At 43.7% G+C, this 19,923-nt stretch overlaps 2 protein-coding genes across 14 annotated transcripts in view; one reads left to right on the top strand and one right to left on the bottom strand.

The window, feature by feature from the left end:
- Window positions 1-37: 37 nt before the first annotated feature.
- LOC142965112 (uncharacterized) lies at window positions 38-14,102 on the bottom strand. Of its 7 annotated transcripts, none has more exons than XM_076105862.1 (8): window positions 13,967-14,102; window positions 12,610-12,971; window positions 11,697-11,839; window positions 9,687-10,277; window positions 8,860-8,909; window positions 8,495-8,628; window positions 2,479-2,645; window positions 38-1,072 (listed from the first exon to the last, which is right to left on the bottom strand). In XM_076105862.1, exons 4-8 carry the CDS (start codon window positions 10,176-10,178, stop codon window positions 902-904), a joined length of 1,014 nt encoding a protein of 337 aa, XP_075961977.1. In that variant the 5' UTR covers window positions 10,179-10,277; window positions 11,697-11,839; window positions 12,610-12,971; window positions 13,967-14,102; the 3' UTR covers window positions 38-901. The 7 variants fall into 7 exon arrangements, with proteins under 7 accessions (XP_075961977.1, XP_075961975.1, XP_075961974.1 ...); XM_076105864.1 differs by adding an exon at window positions 1,883-2,027 and having other exon boundaries at window positions 940-1,072; window positions 9,687-11,839; XM_076105865.1 differs by adding an exon at window positions 1,883-1,926 and having other exon boundaries at window positions 940-1,072; window positions 9,687-11,839.
- bag6l (BCL2 associated athanogene 6, like) overlaps window positions 13,439-19,923 on the top strand; it is a 26,912-nt gene continuing 20,427 nt past the window's right edge. For 5 of the 7 annotated variants that reach the window (XR_012957637.1, XM_076105851.1, XM_076105853.1 and 2 more), the window contains exons 1-8: window positions 13,439-13,953; window positions 14,037-14,154; window positions 14,631-14,851; window positions 14,941-15,012; window positions 15,107-15,229; window positions 16,927-17,111; window positions 18,318-18,447; window positions 19,622-19,825. Coding sequence is in view for 6 of the 7 variants with exons in the window: in XM_076105851.1 (XP_075961966.1) it covers window positions 13,891-13,953; window positions 14,037-14,154; window positions 14,631-14,851; window positions 14,941-15,012; window positions 15,107-15,229; window positions 16,927-17,111; window positions 18,318-18,447; window positions 19,622-19,825 (1,116 nt within the window). In the remaining variant the exon portion in view is untranslated. Of the gene's footprint in view, window positions 13,954-14,036; window positions 14,155-14,630; window positions 14,852-14,940; window positions 15,013-15,083; window positions 15,230-16,926; window positions 17,112-18,317; window positions 18,448-19,621; window positions 19,826-19,923 lie in introns of those variants that run through there. The other 2 variants (XM_076105850.1, XM_076105854.1) reach the window with 2 other exon arrangements.

Raw genomic sequence — 19,923 nt, 5'->3', positions numbered from 1 at the left:
ATCTCTGCATGACTGCAGAATCAACACACACATCAGCTAAGAAAAACTGGACTTTATTCATTTCTCCTTAAAACTCTCAAACTCGTACGCTATTCTGTTTCTTACAAATGTTCTTCGTCATTAAATGAGGGTGTTTCAACTTTAACAGGACCAACAGTCGGGTCCTCTGTGACGAGTAGCATTTCCTACTCAAATGTTTTCTGAGGCTATTGTGTGCGTACAGCGTTTGTCTTTGAACAGTGGAACATTTAGGAGCAGAGTGAACTCAACTAGCTGCGTAGTCACTTTACCTGTCAGAGTCAATTTGCTCAGGTTTCTCTTCTTTGCCATTTAAGTAACTCTCGTAGTACTTTGACCTTTTCCAGCTGAGAGCTCATTCTTACTGAGCTTGTTTTTCTTTCCGTCAGCAGAGGAAACTCAGACGGGGCTTGTTGGACCATGAGGACATTAGCTGCTTACAGGGAGGATGTTTAATGTTTAATGATTCAAATGAGAGCTGCATAGTTTCGCGGGTCGCTTAATGTGAGGGAACAAAACAAAACTCATTTATGTTTCTCCACATTCTCAGGGCCAACAAGAAGCCCAATAAAGGAATTATTATTATTTTTGGGAAATTAGCTTATTTTTCATCTCTTTATTTATTTATCAAACTCATGTGCGATACGTACAGAAGTGGAGTCAGGGTTCGGTTAGCTTAGCTTACCATAGCGTAAAGACAGAGCAGGGGGAACACAGAAGCATGAAATTAATATGTATCTGGACATCTCGCTCTCCAAAAGGAAGAATATACTCATTTAACTGACTTACATTTTTTGTTACACTAACGTCACAGCAGCTCTATCCTTTGAAGACATATTTAGGTCTACAATGTTTAGGGGTCCTGGAAGCCTCCATGCGGCGTCTAGTCAGCGTCTCGCAGTAAGGAGAGGTAGACGTCGGACTGGAGGAAGCGGGGATAACAGTCTGTGTCCAGGAGCGAGTAGATGCGTTTCTGTGCGTGGGACAGAGAGGTGTGAGAGGGAGCCTGCAGCAGCTGGATGGTCAGATCCCTGGTCTTACTGTCCAGGTTCACCTACAGGACGACACACACAGTAAGTATGGACTACACTCACTTACAGGACCATCCAGAGTGTCTTTGGTATCGTTTCTATCAGCTCAACTGTTGGCTTGTGTCCAACCCGTCTGATCAATGGACTGTTGTGGGTCATTACATTTTAGACTTCTCTTTATTATTATTGGAAGCAAAATGACTATGAAAATGGATGTAGCCTCTACTGCAGCCGTATCCATGGATGTACTTTATAGTTCTTTTCTAGTCTTCCGACCACTCAAAGCTTCAACACTACATGTCATCATTCACCCATTCACACACTGATGACAGGGGCTACCATGCAAGGTGCCACCTGCTCATCAGGACTAACTAACATTCACACAGCGTAGTAACAGCCTGCGGGAGTGATCTGGGGTCAAGTGTCTTGCCCAAGGACACGTCGACATGGACTAGTGGAGCCGGGGATCGAACCTCTGATTGAAGGACGACCCGCTCTGTCACTGAGCCACAGTCCCCAGTTAAACGCTACCTTACAATAGTAGCACTGTCGGTCTGTACTTCTTTATCTCTATGAGATAGAGGTATGTATATGTAATTTATACTTATATCGATAGATATATAGATGCATCCATCAATGATTATCGAGGTTGAAGGGGTTTACTGCAGTCTGAAATAAAACCCTTTCAAGTCCCCGTCCTGAGTCATTAAAAGAGCAAGATCCCAGATTGGGAGCATTTTTGATTGCCTCTAAATGGCTCTCAACATGGCCGGCATCTCACAGCTAATGGGGCTAACAGCGCTAACTACGGTAAAAGTGTTAGCAGTGTTTACCTGAGGGGGGACTGGAGGGTAGGCACTATGTTTCCTTGACAACGCTGTTGGTCAGGAGAAACACATTCAAATAATTGAAGAGGTCTCGTCCTAAAGGGGACAGCTGGCCTCCAACAACACTTTCTTTCCTACCCAGTAGGAGTCGCTGTTGAATTATGTCAATAATAAAATATAAAATAAAAGAAGAGGGAAAAAATATTCAATATATTACATTTGAAATGATGCTGAGATTTGTTAGTGGTTTATTTCAGCCAATGACTCTTTTATATTTTGATGGAGCTGAGCCATCTGTTTTATCTCAGAACTAAAGGTCACCTAGTAAAGGCTGTAGAAAGATGGCTAGAGTTTGTAAATGATTACATGAAATCAGCTATTGATGCAATGCTGTGATGTGGAACTCAAAACACCCACACAGGCTTCCCAAAACACAAGGAGCATCCGCAACACAAAGAGCACATTGTTCGGAGGGAAGTGCATCGAGGGAAAAACAGACGGTATAGACGTGTGGCAGGACTGGAATTACACTTCCTGTTTCATGCAGAGCTGCGTAGCTTGAGGCGCATGCAGCTGAATGGATTATAAAAGCAGGCGTGTACCTCCCGGGGGGCACCTGTCTGGATGTAGGTGACGCAGATATCTTTGGCTCTCCTCTGTAGGCTGAAGTTGTTGGACGACTGTCTGTACTGATGACAGGCCAGATAGAACTGCAGATTCTCCTCGCTGAACTCAGATCGCAGGAATGCTCCAAACACTGACACACCAGCTGAGAGAAGGAGGAAGAGGAGGGAGAAGAGAAGTGGGGCTGGTTAAAAGAGGACACAGAACTCTGACACAGCAATCCCTCAGGCCTTATAAGCACATCTCAAACAGCTTCATGGTAAAACCTCGGCACACACCCATCGTCTCTGCTCGACTTCCTGTGATTCATGGCTTGTTTTTAGTCTGAGGTATCAAACGTGACTGACTGCTTTGTACAGGGCAGCTTCAAACTGCTGACACCACACCTACAACATGTCACAGTTCACATGTGTCAGCTGCAGAGGACTGCACTCTACATTAGCATGGCACTGATAAGGAGGCCAAGTCACACAGGGAGCTGGAGTTAGTCCTCAGGCTGTGAGTGTGTGTGTGTGTTCAGTACAGTTAAGCAGAACATATGACATATTGAAGCACACCAATCAACTCCCTATATCTCAGCTTCAAAGAAGATCAAATGACAAATCTCCATAAATAATCTGAATGTTAGGAGGCAGTCAGGAAAGCTTTGTCATATTCTTTGATACTGGGCTTCTTTACAGCAACATTTTAAAAGACTACACAACACATTCTTCCTCTTACACATTATTTATGAAGAACACATGGCCGTGTTCCCCTCAGCACACTGAGGGGTTTTGCTGCTACAGCCGATCTTGGTTTTTTTGTATTATTTTACTTTTTTATTTCACTTTTATTTAATGATTGAATGAATGAATTTAAAGATAAAATCTATTGAGATAAAATCTCTTTCTGTGCAATTCATTTGAATAAATACATTAGAGTAAAAACTAAAGTCTACGCATCAACAGAAGAGGTCTGGTGTGAACACGTAGCTTTAGATAGATATCACTCTAGAGCCACTATTGTTTTTAGGTGGGAACAAGTACTCCAAACCCAGCAGATTGCACTGGTATTTCATATAATGTGCTGAATAACATTTCCCACACAGTTGAACACAGGTGATGATGTGTTGGGCACACACACATGTCCTCCTCACTTTGCTGTTCTAGTGCTCAATCCCCCGTTAGTATGTGCTGTCAGGATGTTTGCTTCACCTTGTTGTCCTGCTGCTTCATGTTTGGTAATCCTCTCAGAAAGGTGCCTGAGATCCTGAGAGCCTGTTCTGGACCAGGTCTCTCCCCAAAACACACATGGGAAGCAAAAGAAGGGATTCTCTGACCAACTAGCAGAAGCCTTTTTTCCTGCGGTGTGGTTAACATGTCCTCTGTGCTGCTGGGCACAGATGTGTTTCATTAGAAGATACTCCACACTGTTCATGCTGACCACAGTTACCGTCATCTTTAAATAAAATACTAACTTCTGCCAACTACGACCAAATGCCGTCAACAGTTCTTGCCAAATAGCCAATCAAATTGCAGTGGGACAACAGGAAATAGGCCCCTCTTGGCATCAAACTTGTGTCATCTACTCTGATTACCACTCTGATAACCTACAATGAATAGAGATCCACCTTAAATCTCAGCAGTTGTGAGATCCCGTCTAGTTGTTTGTCTGGACAGTCATGGGGCTAGAGTTATGTTATTTTTGTGTGCTAATCTCAGATTATTCTGCCCTTTTATCATCTCTAGGCAATGATAATTGTGATGGATTACCTTAAAGAGACCTCCAGTGATTTAGTATTGAACTTTCATAAAGTTGGTGCATTTGCAAGAGACATATTCAATCAAAATCAAAGCAGCAGAGTCCCAGACATCCTGCTTTTAGTCTCTAGAATGGGAGAAGCTCCAATATCACATTTCCAATAATGACACTTGGTAGAACCTTTCTTCCTGGTAAACATTCAGAATCCCTTATTTAAGAATTATGACATATGTAGTGAGTGGGACATTTTTCAGTGTCAAATTAAATGCTCTCTAATATGAGCTCTCTGGTGGAAATGAAGACACTGTTAATGAATCGCCCCGCTTACATGCTGATATAGTCTCGCATAGCCAGAGCATAGCCAGAGCATAGCCAGAGCAGAGCATAGCCAGAGCATAGCCAGAGCATAGCCAGATCATAGCCAGAGCCATCTCTACAGCACTGTGTCAGCGCTAAAGAAAGAACGGTGCGGCTCCACACATTATCATTCATGTGTGTATATATATATAAATTCAGTTCACAGAAGCATAGCGTACTCTTTTATCACGCTTACAACATATGACATAAATGTACTGCTGTAAGACATGGTGTAGCTGGAGAGACTTTTAGAGCGACTCTGTTACAGCAGTGATTTATATTAGTCTCTGTGTTTACCAGCTGTTCTATTCATAGAAGCAGCAGGTCAGGTGAAGTGCTGCTCTTTTAGCTTTATTGCACAGCACACAGGAACCAGTGACGTCAGCTCTGATGTCAACATCCCTTCAGCAACATGGGAGTTCAGATAAAAGCAGGGCGACCTTGAGACTGATTGGACTTTTAGTTGCACAAACATTTCTCCAAGGAAGACGTGGTCAGTCAGCTACAAGTAGACGTGGTCAGTCAGCTACAAGGAAGACGTGATCAGTCAGCTACAAGTAGACGTGGTCAGTCAGCTACAAGGTAGACGTGGTCAGTCAGCTACAAGTAGACGTGGTCAGTCAGCTACAAGGTAGACGTGGTCAGTCAGCTACAAGTAGACGTGGTCAGTCAGCTACAAGGTAGACGTGGTCAGTCAGCTACAAGTAGACGTGGTCAGTCAGCTACAAGTAGACGTGGTCAGTCAGCTACAAGTAGACGTGGTCAGTCAGCTACAAGGTAGACGTGGTCAGTCAGCTACAAGTACACGTGGTCAGTCAGCTACAAGTACACGTGGTCAGTCAGCTACAAGTACACGTGGTCAGTCAGCTACAAGGTAGACGTGGTCAGTCAGCTACAAGTAGACGTGGTCAGTCAGCTACAAGTTAGACGTGGTCAGTCAGCTACAAGTAGACGTCGTCAGTCAGCTACAAGTAGACGTGGTCAGTCAGCTACAAGTTAGACGTGGTCAGTCAGCTACAAGTTAGACGTGGTCAGTCAGCTACAAGGAAGACGTGGTCAGTCAGCTACAAGTAGACGTGGTCAGTCAGCTACAAGGTAGACGTGGTCAGTCAGCTACAAGGAAGACGTGGTCAGTCAGCTACAAGGTAGACGTGGTCAGTCAGCTACAAGGTAGACGTGGTCAGTCAGCTACAAGGAAGACGTGGTCAGTCAGCTACAAGTAGACGTGGTCAGTCAGCAACAAGGAAGACGTGATCAGTCAGCTACAAGGAAGACGTGATCAGTCAGCTACAAGTAGACGTGGTCAGTCAGCTACAAGGTAGACGTGGTCAGTCAGCTACAAGTAGACGTGGTCAGTCAGCTACAAGGTAGACGTGGTCAGTCAGCTACAAGTAGACGTGGTCAGTCAGCTACAAGGTAGACGTGGTCAGTCAGCTACAAGTAGACGTGGTCAGTCAGCTACAAGGTAGACGTGGTCAGTCAGCTACAAGTAGACGTGGTCAGTCAGCTACAAGTTAGACGTGGTCAGTCAGCTACAAGTAGACGTGGTCAGTCAGCTACAAGGTAGACGTGGTCAGTCAGCTACAAGTTAGACGTGGTCAGTCAGCTACAAGTAGACGTGGTCAGTCAGCTACAAGGTAGACGTGGTCAGTCAGCTACAAGGAAGACGTGGTCAGTCAGCTACAAGTAGACGTGGTCAGTCAGCTACAAGGAAGACGTGGTCAGTCAGCTACAAGGTAGACGTGGTCAGTCAGCTACAAGGTAGACGTGGTCAGTCAGCTACAAGTAGACGTGGTCAGTCAGCTACAAGGAAGACGTGGTCAGTCAGCTACAAGGTAGACGTGGTCAGTCAGCTACAAGGTAGACGTGGTCAGTCAGCTACAAGTAGACGTGGTCAGTCAGCTGCAAGGAAGACGTGGTCAGTCAGCTACAAGGTAGACGTGGTCAGTCAGCTACAAGTAGACGTGGTCAGTCAGCTACAAGTAGACGTGGTCAGTCAGCTGCAAGGAAGACGTGGTCAGTCAGCTACAAGGTAGACGTGGTCAGTCAGCTACAAGTAGACGTGGTCAGTCAGCTACAAGTAGACGTGGTCAGTCAGCTACAAGTAGACGTGGTCAGTCAGCTACAAGGTAGACGTGGTCAGTCAGCTACAAGGAAGACGTGGTCAGTCAGCTACAAGGTAGACGTGGTCAGTCAGCTACAAGGAAGACGTGGGCAGTCAGCTACAAGTAGACGTGGTCAGTCAGCTACAAGGTAGAGTGTAGAGAAAAGAAGAGCTGTCTTGTAACATCAGAGGCTACCTGTGGAGCTTTCATTGCTATAAAGCATCATGATTAACGCCTTACACAAGAATGTTGAATGAATTTCCTGCCGCATAAAGAATTTGTAAAGCCTTGTTTCATGTCTTAAAGTCTGAATTGTTAGCTTCGGGTCTTCTCCTGTTTTATTGGCAAACCTTTTATGTTTTTTTAAGAAAGAGACAAAATGGACAAAGAAGTAGACACTAAGAGTTAAGTTAAAATAAGGAGTGTGATGACATACAGTATATTAAACGTCCAATAGTAGAGGTTACATCTGTTTAAATCGGGTAATGTTGAAGGGGGGGCTGAGTTATGCATGTGTGGGGGGGAGAAAGTAGAGGAAATAATATTAAACATATAATAATACTGATGTCCCAGTGCTGAAGAAAACTTGCAGTCAAGATACAAATTTCATGGCCTGTGCAAGCAGTCGCGGCGCTTGGTCCACCTCTGAATTGAACTTGCTGCACGATCAGAACTCAAATCTGCTACGCTGGGGTCAAGACCGCGAGGAGATGGACCACCGAGGCTCAGCTGGAGTCACAGGCCTGCAGTGACGGCACTGCTTGGACCTGGATGAACTCTGCACAACTCAGACAGCCTCATCAGTCTGAGGAGACAGACTGTAGATCCAGACCAGAAACACACTGACAGCAAAGAGCAGCTACTCTGAAAAGATGCAAACAGCCACTGCATCAACTTGGAAGGGCCTGTCTTTTGTAGGCCGAGTTTCTTTTCAAGAGAAAAAAAGAAAATCGTAAAACGCGTGTGATGTGAAAAGATCCGAGATGTTGTTTTTAGGCCGCCCCGCCCAACACTGTACTCTACTGAAAAAGGTGGAGCATTCCGTATCTGTCATACGGAATTATGGCTGGACAGTGACATCATCACTCCAGTGGGAACAGATACCTGCTGCCTTCAGGTGACTGTAGAGAGTGAGCAGTGTGAAGGAGAGGCCTTCAGTATAGAACTACCAGCGGTCATGACACACATGTCATATAGAAATGTGTAATTAGAGAATCAACAGATTTGAACCATGTATCTGCTTGAGGGACAGGCAGCATTGACACGTAACAGTTAATATGGGGAAGTATTCCCATTTTCATAAGTGCAGTTCATCCTGTGAGGGACACGCAGACCTATCAGCTATCCTCAGGCCCCACTTCTACCTGGGTTCATAGGTTAGCTTGGGACCAGACCTCTGAATTCAATCCATTTCTCTGGTTTGGGCTCACTGGCAGAGCGGCTCGTCCTCTAATGAAGACCAGCTCCTCACTCCCCATGTGGAAGATTTCAGGCAAGATACTGAACCCCAAATGGCAGCTGAAGGCTGTGCCATCAGTGTGAGTGTGTGTGAATGTGCATGAGTTTAGATCCTGATGAGCAGGTAGCATCTTGTATAGCAGCCTCTGTAATCAGTGTGTGAATGCATGTGTGACTGGGTGAATGATGAAGTGTACAGCTCTTTGATTGGTCGGAAGACTAAAAAGGTTCTATAGAAATGTAAGTCCGTTTATGACTGAATCAACCTTTCCAGAGATTTCAAAGGTCATCAAGTGTTCGTCTACATCTCACCTCAGAACGGAGCAGGACTTACTTTGGCTGAGCAGCAGCTCGTTCAGGGACTCCGCCCATTTCTCCAGCTCTTCTTGACTGATCTTCCTCTTCTTACTGTGGCCCACCTGACTCCACTGACGCATGAAGAGCAGGCGAGACCTCCTCTCTTTGGCACTGTGCACCAGGACCACCAAAGGACAGAGAGAGTTCATACCAAACAGTAGTGCACTCATCACATCTCACCGCAGGCTCACGTGAGGCTTCACAACAATCTCATGACAGACATCACAGACTCAGAACCAGATGGGTTTGTCTAAGAACAGTACATTAAAGGCACAGTAACAGTTGTGAGATGGAGCCATCAGTTAGCAACAATTAGCAACTGAAAACATGTATGATTCTCACCTGTCTGTCTGTTCTGTGTTGGACAGGTTGGAGTTTGAGGAATGAGGACTCTGAAAGAGAAAACACAAAGTTAACTGTGTTTCTTCTTCCTGTTGCACTCGGTGAGAGCCCAATGAAGCAGCTTTCCAGGTTTCACCATCACATAGAACTGGGTTTACATCTCTAAACTACGCTAACAATAAGATATGAGTAAGCAAACCCGGACAAGTTAAAAGTTTTATGAGCAAATAACATCTTTTATAACTAATAACAATCCCAGCTCAAGGGTTTCCAGCGCTTTCAACCACTTCACCTGGTTGTCTTCAGCAGGTGGAGTCGCAACAGAGCTCAGTAGCTGGAGGATGAACCCAGACATTATGTTTGTATAAATGTTAAGCTCAACTGTTGAGTGTAAGCAGTTAATCTAAAGTATCTACAATCCATATTAATACGGGCGGCCGTGGTTCATTGGGTAGAGAGGGTCGACGGTTGGCGGTTCGATCCGAAGTGTCCCAAGCAAGACACTGAACCCCTAACTGCTCCCTGGGCACTTCTCAGAAGCCCACTGCTCCCAACATGCTCGGGAGGTGCAGAGGTCAAATTTTATGTATATGTAAAAATGTATAATTTTTACATTAAGTTTAAGTTAATACAAACAGGCGGGAATCCATCATGCTGAAATGTTCAGAGACCAATGGAACCCTACAGAAGGCTTACAAAACGTGCAGCAGAAACCGAACGTTTGGGAAGATTTGTAACAAATGACCAAACCTTGACTATGGATCATCTTTAGGACCCGGCCTATATACTGCCCTACTGTGTAGACTGAAGCTGAACTGGTTTCCCACCTGCCCGAACAGACTCTTGAGGTGCAGTTTAGCAGATGACAGTTTGGGTTTCTGGTGGTGCCTGTGATGGAATTTGAAGGGGTTGGAGGAGGAGGAAGGAGACGTGGAATGCAGATCGTCGCTCTCCATGCTCTCCGTGCTGCCCTGGGCAGCCGGGACCAGCTGGCCGTCACTGTAGGCCCTGCAGCCTTCACTGATGACACACACTCTGAGGTGGTTCTTGCCCAGTTTCTCCAGCTCGCACAGGTTCTCTGCGCTGACGCTGTGCTCCTTGATCAGCTCCTTCCTCCCCGCCTCGCTGGAACTGGCTCTAGGCTCCCGGATGGTGGGGGTTGGGCGGGTCGAGCTCCCTTCCAGCTCATCTTCCTCCGTGTGAGGGGTGTAGGTGTCGGACTTCCGGTTCTTCCCATGATCTGAGGTCTTCAGTGCCACCCTCTTCCATGGGAGGAAGTCCAGATCCAGGAGGGATCCCTCTGAGCTGAATCTGCGCATGGTAGCTGTATAAGAAGTGATGGAATAGAGCAGGAAAAAGACAAGTACAGGCCAGAGATGAGGAGGAAGGGTTGAGAGGAGATGGGAGCTGCAGTGAAGCTAAATAAAGCAGAGAGGATTGGGGATGGGAAAATTGGACAATCAGAAAAATGGGTCAAAGAATGAATGAATTGCTCCACATGAACGATGAGCTTAGGGAACAACGTGCCTGATAGAAAGTAGAAACGCCTTTCAAACTCTTCATTTACATACACAGTTGAATTAATTAAAATACACTTCAAAATAAACACATTGTAAGCGTAGACTATTTTAGATCCGACACAATGATCAGATACTAGGTCCAATGTTAACAACTTTATCATCATTTTGGCTTAGTTAGATACAATTATACATAATATTGGCTTATTATTTGATACATTTCTATAGCATGACTTTAATTTGATGAGAAAAGTCAAGTCAACTTTCTGCCTCACATTTTTTACAGTAAAAAGTCATAAATTGTGCTTAGTAGCTCATTATTTTAAATCTACAAAGTCAAATTGTGACAAAATTGTGAGACATTAAACCCAAATGTTGCCTTAGCATGAGTATTTTCATTTGTATCATTCCTCATTGTTCAGTCCTTTGTGGCAGGTGGCACTAAGGGTCGCTGGTAAAGTATGCAGGCCTCCTTCCATGTTGGCGAGCAGAAAAGACGAGAGGGCAGACATAAGCCTGCTTTCTGTCTGCGACGTGTATTGTTGTTGTGTATGTCAGACCTGCTTCCTTGCAGGGTTGAAGGCGGTAGGACAACTGATACGTATGATGTAGCAGGTATTTTAAAGTTTAGTCATGCTTTCTTTTCATTTTGTTTATTGTCATCCTGCTTCCCCACCAATCATAACTGCTCAGGATGAATCTCTGGGTCTTTCTCACTTCCTGACTTTATGCCTGCTTAATTCCTTTCCTCACCTCCTCACCTTACGTCTTAGTCCCGCCCACAGTAGACTTGGAACAGGCATTTAACAAATGAGACACTGTTGCCTCCAGTGTCATTTTAAAGACATCAATTAAAAATGACGTGTGTCACAGCTGTCCATTGTTTGGTTATACTGCTGTATTTTATGATCTCTGTCAGATGAGCATAACAGAGCTCATGACACCTTCTAGAAGAATGTACGGATGAATACACACACACAATATTTGTAGTGCTTCTATATATCATTGTGGGAAGTACTACAAATATTTGTATGAAAAGTACTGTACAACTAAAGAGTGACATATTATATACAGTATATGACTGAGTGATATATATTATGTACACACAAACAGTCCTGTCTATCTATACGACAACATAAAATACAGCAAAAAAGTGGTGAATAAAGAGAATGTTGATATAATAAGCAGCTGTTTGCACTTGTAAACATCATGTCACCATTATAGCAGTTGAAGTGGATGCAGGCTACAGTCAATATGAAAGTAATAAAGGGGGAATGTCTTTAAGTAATGCTTTGGGATTATTCCAGCTGTGTGTCAAACCTCTTTTATTTGTTTTCGGATGCTGAAAAGACTTCCGTAAAGGATACACCTGCATTTCCTTGCTCACAGCTCCTCGGGCAAGCCTCCTCGCTCCTCGAGATTTCCGGGTCCCAAGCCGGAGGATGGAGTAGTGAGAGGTGGTTCTTTGTTTGCAGTGAAAGGAATCACGTGTGTAAACTTTGTGAAGTGTTAACTCACTTAGCGTGCTAAACATGCAGTGTGTAGGTGTGCTAGTGGAGCTTAGCCCCTCCCTGTTAGTATAGCTGGGGAGTAAACAGTGAGACTGAGGTTAGGAGAGTATGAATTGTAAAGCTGAACTTCTGTAATTAAAGCGTTCTACTCTTTATCTCCCGGATTGTCCTTCTTCACTGTCACACTTTTGTTCAGTTTTTGGTGGAGCCGCGTTTTCTTAAATACAAGTCAAAAATATGATATAGAGAGGAAGTACAATTAGTATTAATAAAAAGATGAGATTATGTGTAAATAAACGTTTGATATGATTTAGTCTCATCATTTTCCAATTTGTGACAAAGTATTTTAAGTTTTGACTTAAAAACTTATCAACTTCTACATAGTGTCTTCTATTTTGACTTCAAATATAATGATTTTACTTTAGTATTTTGACTTATTAGGAGTATCTCAATGTTTGTCCTTTCCTGGCAGGATTGGGTTTCCATAGCCTACCGAGTAAAAGGAGAAAATAAACACGGCTATTGTTATCACTAGAACCAGTCAGCATATAAGGAAGTGGACCTGAATGCTACCACTGTGCCATTGTATACTGGTTGATGATCCTTGGAATTCATGTCATGCCACCCAGCCACATAAAGCCTTCTCACGGCACTGGGAACAGCAACAGCTGGCTGATGTTTCCACTCATTAAGACATTCAGAGAGCACCAGTGTAGATTTACCTCTTCGTCCTGCGGTTATTAAGCTTACTCCATGGCAGATACTTCCATTCCTCCAGATCTCATGAGCAACAGGACCCGAAGGTTCCGGATACAGCAATGCCGATTTCAGGTCCCCAAAGACAGCGAAATCCAACCTGCGACGCTCCTGCTGTCTCCAGTTCTAGGCTCAGTGACCCGCGCGGACCCGGACCTCTCTGTCCTCCTACAACACTGACTCGCGGTGAAGAGACAATTCCGGTGTCATAAAGTTTCCACTCGTGACACTTCTAAGGTAGAGACAGGCTACCTTGACTGCCGCCACACCTTCAGTTCTGTCTCAACTTGTCCGTCAGACAAGAGACTTGAGGAGAGCTGCCGGCAGCCTTGTTTTACGCACGCAAGCATGCACGCGCGCACACACACACACACACACACACACACACACACACACACACACACACACACACACACACACACACACACACACACACAACAGACACACGTGTGAATAGAAAGTCTGAAGAATAGAAAATACAACCCCACTTTACAACATCGAATTCTACATTCTACCACTACAACAACCATTAGCTAATACCACTACCACTAATAATAATGGTAACAATAATAACAATAATAACAATAACAACAATAATAACAATAATAATCACTTCATTTATTTTCGTATCTTGATATATAATCATATATTAAGGTGAAAGTAGAAATACTGAGCAAGTTTAACACTACGAACAGTTTTAAATGAAAGTTATAAACTTTGCCAAAGTGACAGCTATCAGGCATGAAACAGACGCGTCTCCCTACGTCATTGGGGTCCTTTCACGTTGCGTTCACTGCCTTGTTTAATTTGGGAAAACTAAGCTAGTTAGCTAACGGATCAACCGGAATCCGGTCACACTCAAACCAGAATTTCCCTTCAAATTGGAATTCCCCAGGTTGTAGTATACTATAGCAGACTATAAATGAAGAACAGCAAGACCTCCACTGTACGTGGATAGCGATCTCCCAGGGGAGCTCGGCTAGTTAGCACTGTTATCGTTCCGGTAACTGGGATTATTACCCAATGTTAGCTGGCTGGCTAAGCTAATAACGTCAACAAGGCACTGAAGCTGTCTGTAACTGGCGCTGTCTTATTATTTAACCACTTAATTAGTTTGGTGGTGGATAAAGGTTACTAGGTTGGTTCCTTTCTCCTTAATGGTTGAAATTAACGCTAGCTACCTAACGCTTAATTTACGGTTCTGACTTTGTTTCAGACATTCTGAAATCTGTCTTGAGTCTGACGGTATGATAGAAGTCACTGTGAAGACTCTGGACTCCCAGAGCAGGAGCTACCAAGTCAGAGGCGAGGTAATGCTCTTACCCTGATTCAAACACTGCTTTACTGAGACTCCTCTTTCCCCTCCCGTTTCAATTGTGTGTTGTGTCACCAGCTGACAGTGAAGCAGTTCAAGGAACACATAGCTTCATCAGTGGAGATCCCAGTAGACAAGCAGCGGCTCATCTACCAGGGCAGAGTGCTGCAGGATGACAGGACGCTGACTGAATACAGTGAGTACATGAAACCTGCTCAATATATTTTTAGTTTTAAAACGACCTCGAACTATCTAATTCAAAAGAATAAGAATTATATTATTTGTTTATTTTCTTATGTTTATTCTCCTCTTTCCCTCCTTTTTTGTTGTGCTGCTTGTATTCCACCCTGCTATGTCATTTGAATGTTGACGTAATATGATGACCGGTCAGTGTGGTAAACTGTGAGGTGAAATTGAATCCAGCTGAGCTTTGGAGTTTGACCACCAGAAATCCTACTACTAATATAACTTTACTAAGGGTTGCAACCATTGGTTATTGGTTAATCTAGGTTTTTTTCATTAATTATTTCATTGTTCAGTATGGTAGTGTATTGCTGCTGCTTTGCCAACATTGTTTGCCAAGTGTCTCATTAAAACAACATCTGTTTTAAGTTATTACAATATGTGTTCATATATTACAGTATGAAGTCCATCTCTTTGTTTCTCCATCAGATGTAGATGGCAAGGTAATCCACCTGGTGGAGCGTGCCCCACCTCAGGCCACCATGTCCGGTTCCAGTGGTGCAGGTGTTTCTCCTGGGGGACCAGATGGCGGAAGCAGCAGCAGCCATGCTTCTACCTCCTCCCAGGGTGCACCGCACGACCGTAACAGTTACGTGATGCTGGGGACCTTCAACCTGCCCGTCAACATCATGGACCCTCAGCAGATCCAGGTGGGGATGACCCTGCTTCATGCAAACCAAAGCTTCAGTATCATTTTGTGGATTTTCATGCTTTGTGATAGCTGGAATTTGTTTTGTAGATGTCTGTTCAGCAGATGATGGCTGGAGTCGGTGAAGCTGGAAGGAACACCAGGGTCAGCACCAGCTCCGGGGTAAAGGCTCATTATTCACCAGGCATCATCTCATCAGTCTTTAAGTCCTTAATCTCCCTCTTCCTGTACAGCTGACTGATGTCTGTGTGTATAGAGCAATGGCTCGGTGGACGTGCAGATCAACTTGGACCAGTCAGTGCAGAGTGAGCCCAGGATGAGGCTGCAGCTGGCTGAGAACCTGCTCAGAGACACTCGCTCTCTGATCCACAGGCTGGAGGTACGGTGCACATGCTGCTTTTGTTGCCTTGGCTGTTATTTACAGCCTCATAGCATCGTCACTCATATCTTAGCTAGACAAGTCATAGACCATGTTCAGAGTAAGGCCCTGTAGTGTCTACACGTATACAGATATAGTTTTTCAAATGGACATTTTCCTCTACGTTTTAAAATACGATTCTGTTCACTCGACTTTTGTTTTACAAAATATCTCGGTCCACACTAGAACGATAGACTGTATACATGGAGTGGACGTAGTCATCGTGACATCAGACATTGTTTTGTGGACTGCCGTTTTGAAGCCTCGATTTTGCCGTCGCCATCTTGGATTACAGCAGTCACCGTGTTGTTGTTTTTCACAACCAATGAACAGAAGTTACCATATTTGGAATGCAGAGGAGTGATGTAGAGACGCCGTATAAGCATCCCCTGCTTTATGGTCTGTTTGACTCTAAATGGACCATAATGTACTAAATGAACATCATGCTGTATTGAAGAAGACTTGAAACTAGAGATTGAGACCATAAACTCATGTTTACAATGTTTACTGAGGTAATAAATCAAGAGAGAAGTAGAGTCATTTTCTCATAGACTTCTATACAATCAGAGGAGTCGCCCCCTGATGGTCATTAGAGAGAATGCAAAAATAACTCAAAAGTAGGTGTCAATAGAGGCTTTGTCAACTGTCTCAAATACCACAGAAGAGGATTCTGAGCATGCTCAGTAAGCTTATTTTCCTTTGACAGTGTTAACAAATAGTAAACAGCAGTTGTTGGGAACAGATAACTTCTATGCCCCGTTCTCTTCCCCTTAAGCTGGTCTACTAACTAGATTTCCACTTGAGAAAGATGCCGACTAAGGAGCCACTGGACAAAACAATACAAAAGGGAGGACACTACCCCTGCATGTAAAGTTAGTTTTGCAAGGTTAAAGCCAATGGACTGCTTTGCCAAAAGATGGACAAAGCACTTCTTATTCTGAAGCCCATTATATTATTTCTTGACATGTAGCTTATTAGCTAGCTAGCCAGCCACCTGCTCAACATTAGCATACCAAAACCACTGTCTCTGAGTAAAACCTTTTTTTCTTTTGACTGATGTCACCTAAACAATCTACACAGTACTGGCCTAATGTTACTTGTGCTCTCCGCTGTCTCTCACTCTTCAGCCACTCTTCTCTCACTCCTACTATCGTGACTCTGCTTTCCCGTGTGCCGTTTATCCCCCAAAAAAGAGTTTCCTAGCAGTGACCCTTATACTCACACATGCAATGTAAATACTACGTAGATATTACATTCTTGTGCATCTGCACTACATCAGCTACTCTCGGTGTCTGTTTGCACTGTATCGATGGAAGAACACTTGATTGAGAGTGTCTCATTTACTTGATTTTGGATGTTTATTGCCATTGAATATTGGAGAAATATCACTGGTAAACTGGTACATTGTGCTGATGCCTCCAGTATGTGTATTGTGCATGCGTGTTCCCATTTGACTAAGTTATGATTTCTTAGGGTTAAAGCAATACACCAAGTTTTTCTCCAAAACCAGAGGAGAGTAAAGAACCTCATAGCTGTGGAGCTTACCTGCTCATCAGATGGATGCATTCAATTTCCACTTGTACATAACTTCTATGAACCAACAGTACAGACCACAGTACTGAGTGCGCATTGTACTGTGATGTGTTCATGTGTTGTAGGGAGTGTCCAGTGACAGCAGATCCCATTCACAGCCAGAGGTACCTCAGTCCTCTTCCTCCCCACCGCCATCTTCCTCCTCTATTAGAGGGGCTGTAGCATCACAACTCATGGACAGCAGCTCACCACCTGCTCCATCATCCTCCACCTCCACCCAGACCGAGGGACCAGCCAACACTGGGCCCAAGTAAGTCAGAGTTATGGACTGAATGGCTCCAGTAACAACTGATATAAACACGTAATCCGTATGTGGATACATTATGTTGATCGTGACATCCGATCTGTAGGCCTTTGCACTTAAACATGGTATAGACCCCTTGTCTGTTAGTTAACATGACGACTTGTTTTTGTGGGTGGAGGCAGAATAATTCTCTAAACACGTTAGTTAATGCTAGCTATCAATGTTTGGTTGGCTTGTTTTTTATAATGGCTGATGAAAATATGTGTTTACAGTCCCTCACTGTCTGGGATTGGGTGTGCTACTTGAGAAAGTTAACATTAACCAACAGGACCAGATTAGCAGAGCCCTATGCTGTTGGCAGACTGCTTCGCAGAAGGCCAAGCTAACCCTAAGCTACGCTATTTGCAACATTTTCTCTCCGTCTCTGAAACCCTTCCCCGATATTGTAGCTTGCTCGAGCCTCGAATCACAGTTTGTCATCTCAAATTTATGCTATATCAATTCTAGCACCCAACAAGACAGCAGGGTGACATTTCTGATGTGTAACTTAAGCTTTTTTTAGTTTCAGGTAATAATACACGAATGAAAACCTAGTTATGATTATTGTTTTTGGTTTCGCCAAAGAGATCCCTCGAAGTGCTTCACACTGGCCCTTTAAGATTCAAGCCACTGCTTTGTATTACCTTTAAAGAGCACTAAGATTTTTAGCAAATGGCTGCAATGAAACAAAGAGTAAAAAATGTAAAGGGGTCTGAATACTTTCCGTACCCACTGTATATATATATGTATATACATGTATGTGTATGTGTATGTATGTATGTACTCGGTGGTATCGAATAAGAACAAGCTTCCCTCTGTAGATATGTTGACAATCTCAATTTTGTTACTTAGAATATATCATAAAAATCTTCAAAGAATTTGACATGGATATAGTAATCATTTTAAGCCAGAATTTAGATTATTTCTGAGCTTGGTCTAACAATTATTATAAGTTATTCAACTCTACTGAATCCAAAACATCTGCACACACAAAAACACCGTGCCGACATTTAGCCCTTTTCACTGAAATCTGCTCATAACATTAAGACCACCAGGCTGCTCTGGATCCAGACATCATGACATCATCTTTCTAATCACACGTATGGCCGATCACCGGGATCATCAGCAGGGCCGTTGTGGTGCTGACTCCTCCTGTTCTCTGTTTGTCCTCAGTCACCCGAGTCCAGCAGAGTTTGTGGAGGTTCTGTCTGAGGTCAGGAGGGTGGAGGAGAGGTTACGGCCCTTCATAGAGAGGACCCACTCAATACTCGGGGCAGCCACCTCAGCAGACTACAACAACAATGTAAGGAGGGAGTGCAGCTGCACGAGGCAGAGAACAACTGCAACAAAACAGATTCACCTCTTAGAAATGAGACTTGTCTACTGAGGCTCATGCTGGTGAACACTGATCATCGCTGTTGTCTGTTTAATGTAATGCCCTTTGTGGTTCGTGGAATGTGCTGTGAACCCAATTTCATTCTACATTCATTCATTTTCATTAGGTTGTTTTTTTAAATGATTCTGTTGAACCACAATTCAAAAGCAATGTCTGATTTTCATTAGTTCATTTTCAGTACATTTTTATTTATTATTACTTTTGTCAGTTTCAAGTTATTTCAGGGACCATTGTGGGTTTTTCTTTCTTTAATGGAAGGGTACCAACTATTTTGTCCACGTGTGTATAAGTGATGAGGAGCTGTTTAAAACACGACTGTTCTACTCTAAAATAACCTTTGTTGTTCCTTTGCATATGTTTAATATCCACTGACGGTATGATTGTCAGTGGAAGATAAGCACTACATTATCAAATCAAAGGTAACATTTATTGAACACATATCATTCTCCTTACTAATATTACATTGACACAGTGCTTTGTGGGGGACATCTTTCTGGCCACATTGCCATGAAATTTGCGGTATAATTCCTGTTAATTATTTAGATGAACTCTTGACCTTTTCTCTAGAGTTATTATTCCGAAATGTTCAGTTGTACCCATAAAGTAACTATAATCTAAAAGGCAGAGTGCCATGAAGTTTACAGAGTAGATTCATGCTGACTTTCCTTTAATTTCACCCTGAGGACAAACTACATTTTTAGACCCGACAAAGCTGTAAGAATAGATAAATAAAGTAATATTAATGGATGTACTTGTATTGTTCTCTTCTAGTCTTCCGACCACTCAAAGCTTTAACACTACATGTCATCATTCACACCCTGATGACAGGGGACCATGCAAGGTACCACCTGCTCATCAGGACTATCTAACATTCACACAGCCACCGATGCAATCTGGGGTTAAGTGACATTGACATGGACTAGTGGAGCCGGGGATCCTCTGGTTGAAGGACGACCCGCTCCTCCACTGAGCCACAGTCACTAGTGTGTTCTTTGTTCTGTCATCTGTTCTGTTTCAGGTCAAACGTTTGACCTGAAATCACCCAAAGCTGTTTAATACAAGAGTCTGTCTGCTTTCACAGACCCAGGAAAGAGAGGAGGATCAGCGCATTCTCAACCTGGTCGGAGATGCTCTGCGTCTCCTTGGCAACAGCTTAGTTGTCCTCGGTGACCTACGCTGTAACCTGGCGACCTCTCCTCCACGTCGCCTGTACGTGGCTCGTCCAATGGCCCACTACACCCAGCCGGTCCTGCTCCAGGCTGGTTTGCCTCACATGCCCCTTCCAGTAGGTTCACAGCACTCTGACATTGTGTGTGGAATCATTTCTGTCAGCTGTGGAGAAATGTTGTAGTGTTAAGAGATACAGCGATAACAGAAAAACTT

The sequence above is a fragment of the Anarhichas minor genome, unplaced genomic scaffold, assembly GCF_050575085.1.
Source record: "Anarhichas minor isolate MPS153535 unplaced genomic scaffold, ASM5057508v1 ptg000033l, whole genome shotgun sequence".
Classification (NCBI taxonomy): Eukaryota; Metazoa; Chordata; class Actinopteri; order Perciformes; family Anarhichadidae; genus Anarhichas; species Anarhichas minor.
Note: the sequence above shows the minus strand (reverse complement) of the source record. Positions and strands in the feature narration are given on the sequence as shown.

Bases quoted from the DNA above. Each gene is read 5' to 3' on its own strand.
- LOC142965112 (XM_076105860.1), bottom strand. From the start codon at position 10,178: ATGCGCAGATTCAGCTCAGAGGGATCCCTCCTGGATCTGGACTTCCTC. The intron at 8,910-9,686 runs GTGGGAAACCAG...TTTCTCTTTCAG, and splicing joins TCAAGAGTCTGTTCGGGCAG to AGTCCTCATTCCTCAAACTC. The intron at 1,073-2,478 runs GTACACGCCTGC...GTCGTCCTGTAG, and splicing joins AGACAGGTGCCCCCCGGGAG to GTGAACCTGGACAGTAAGAC.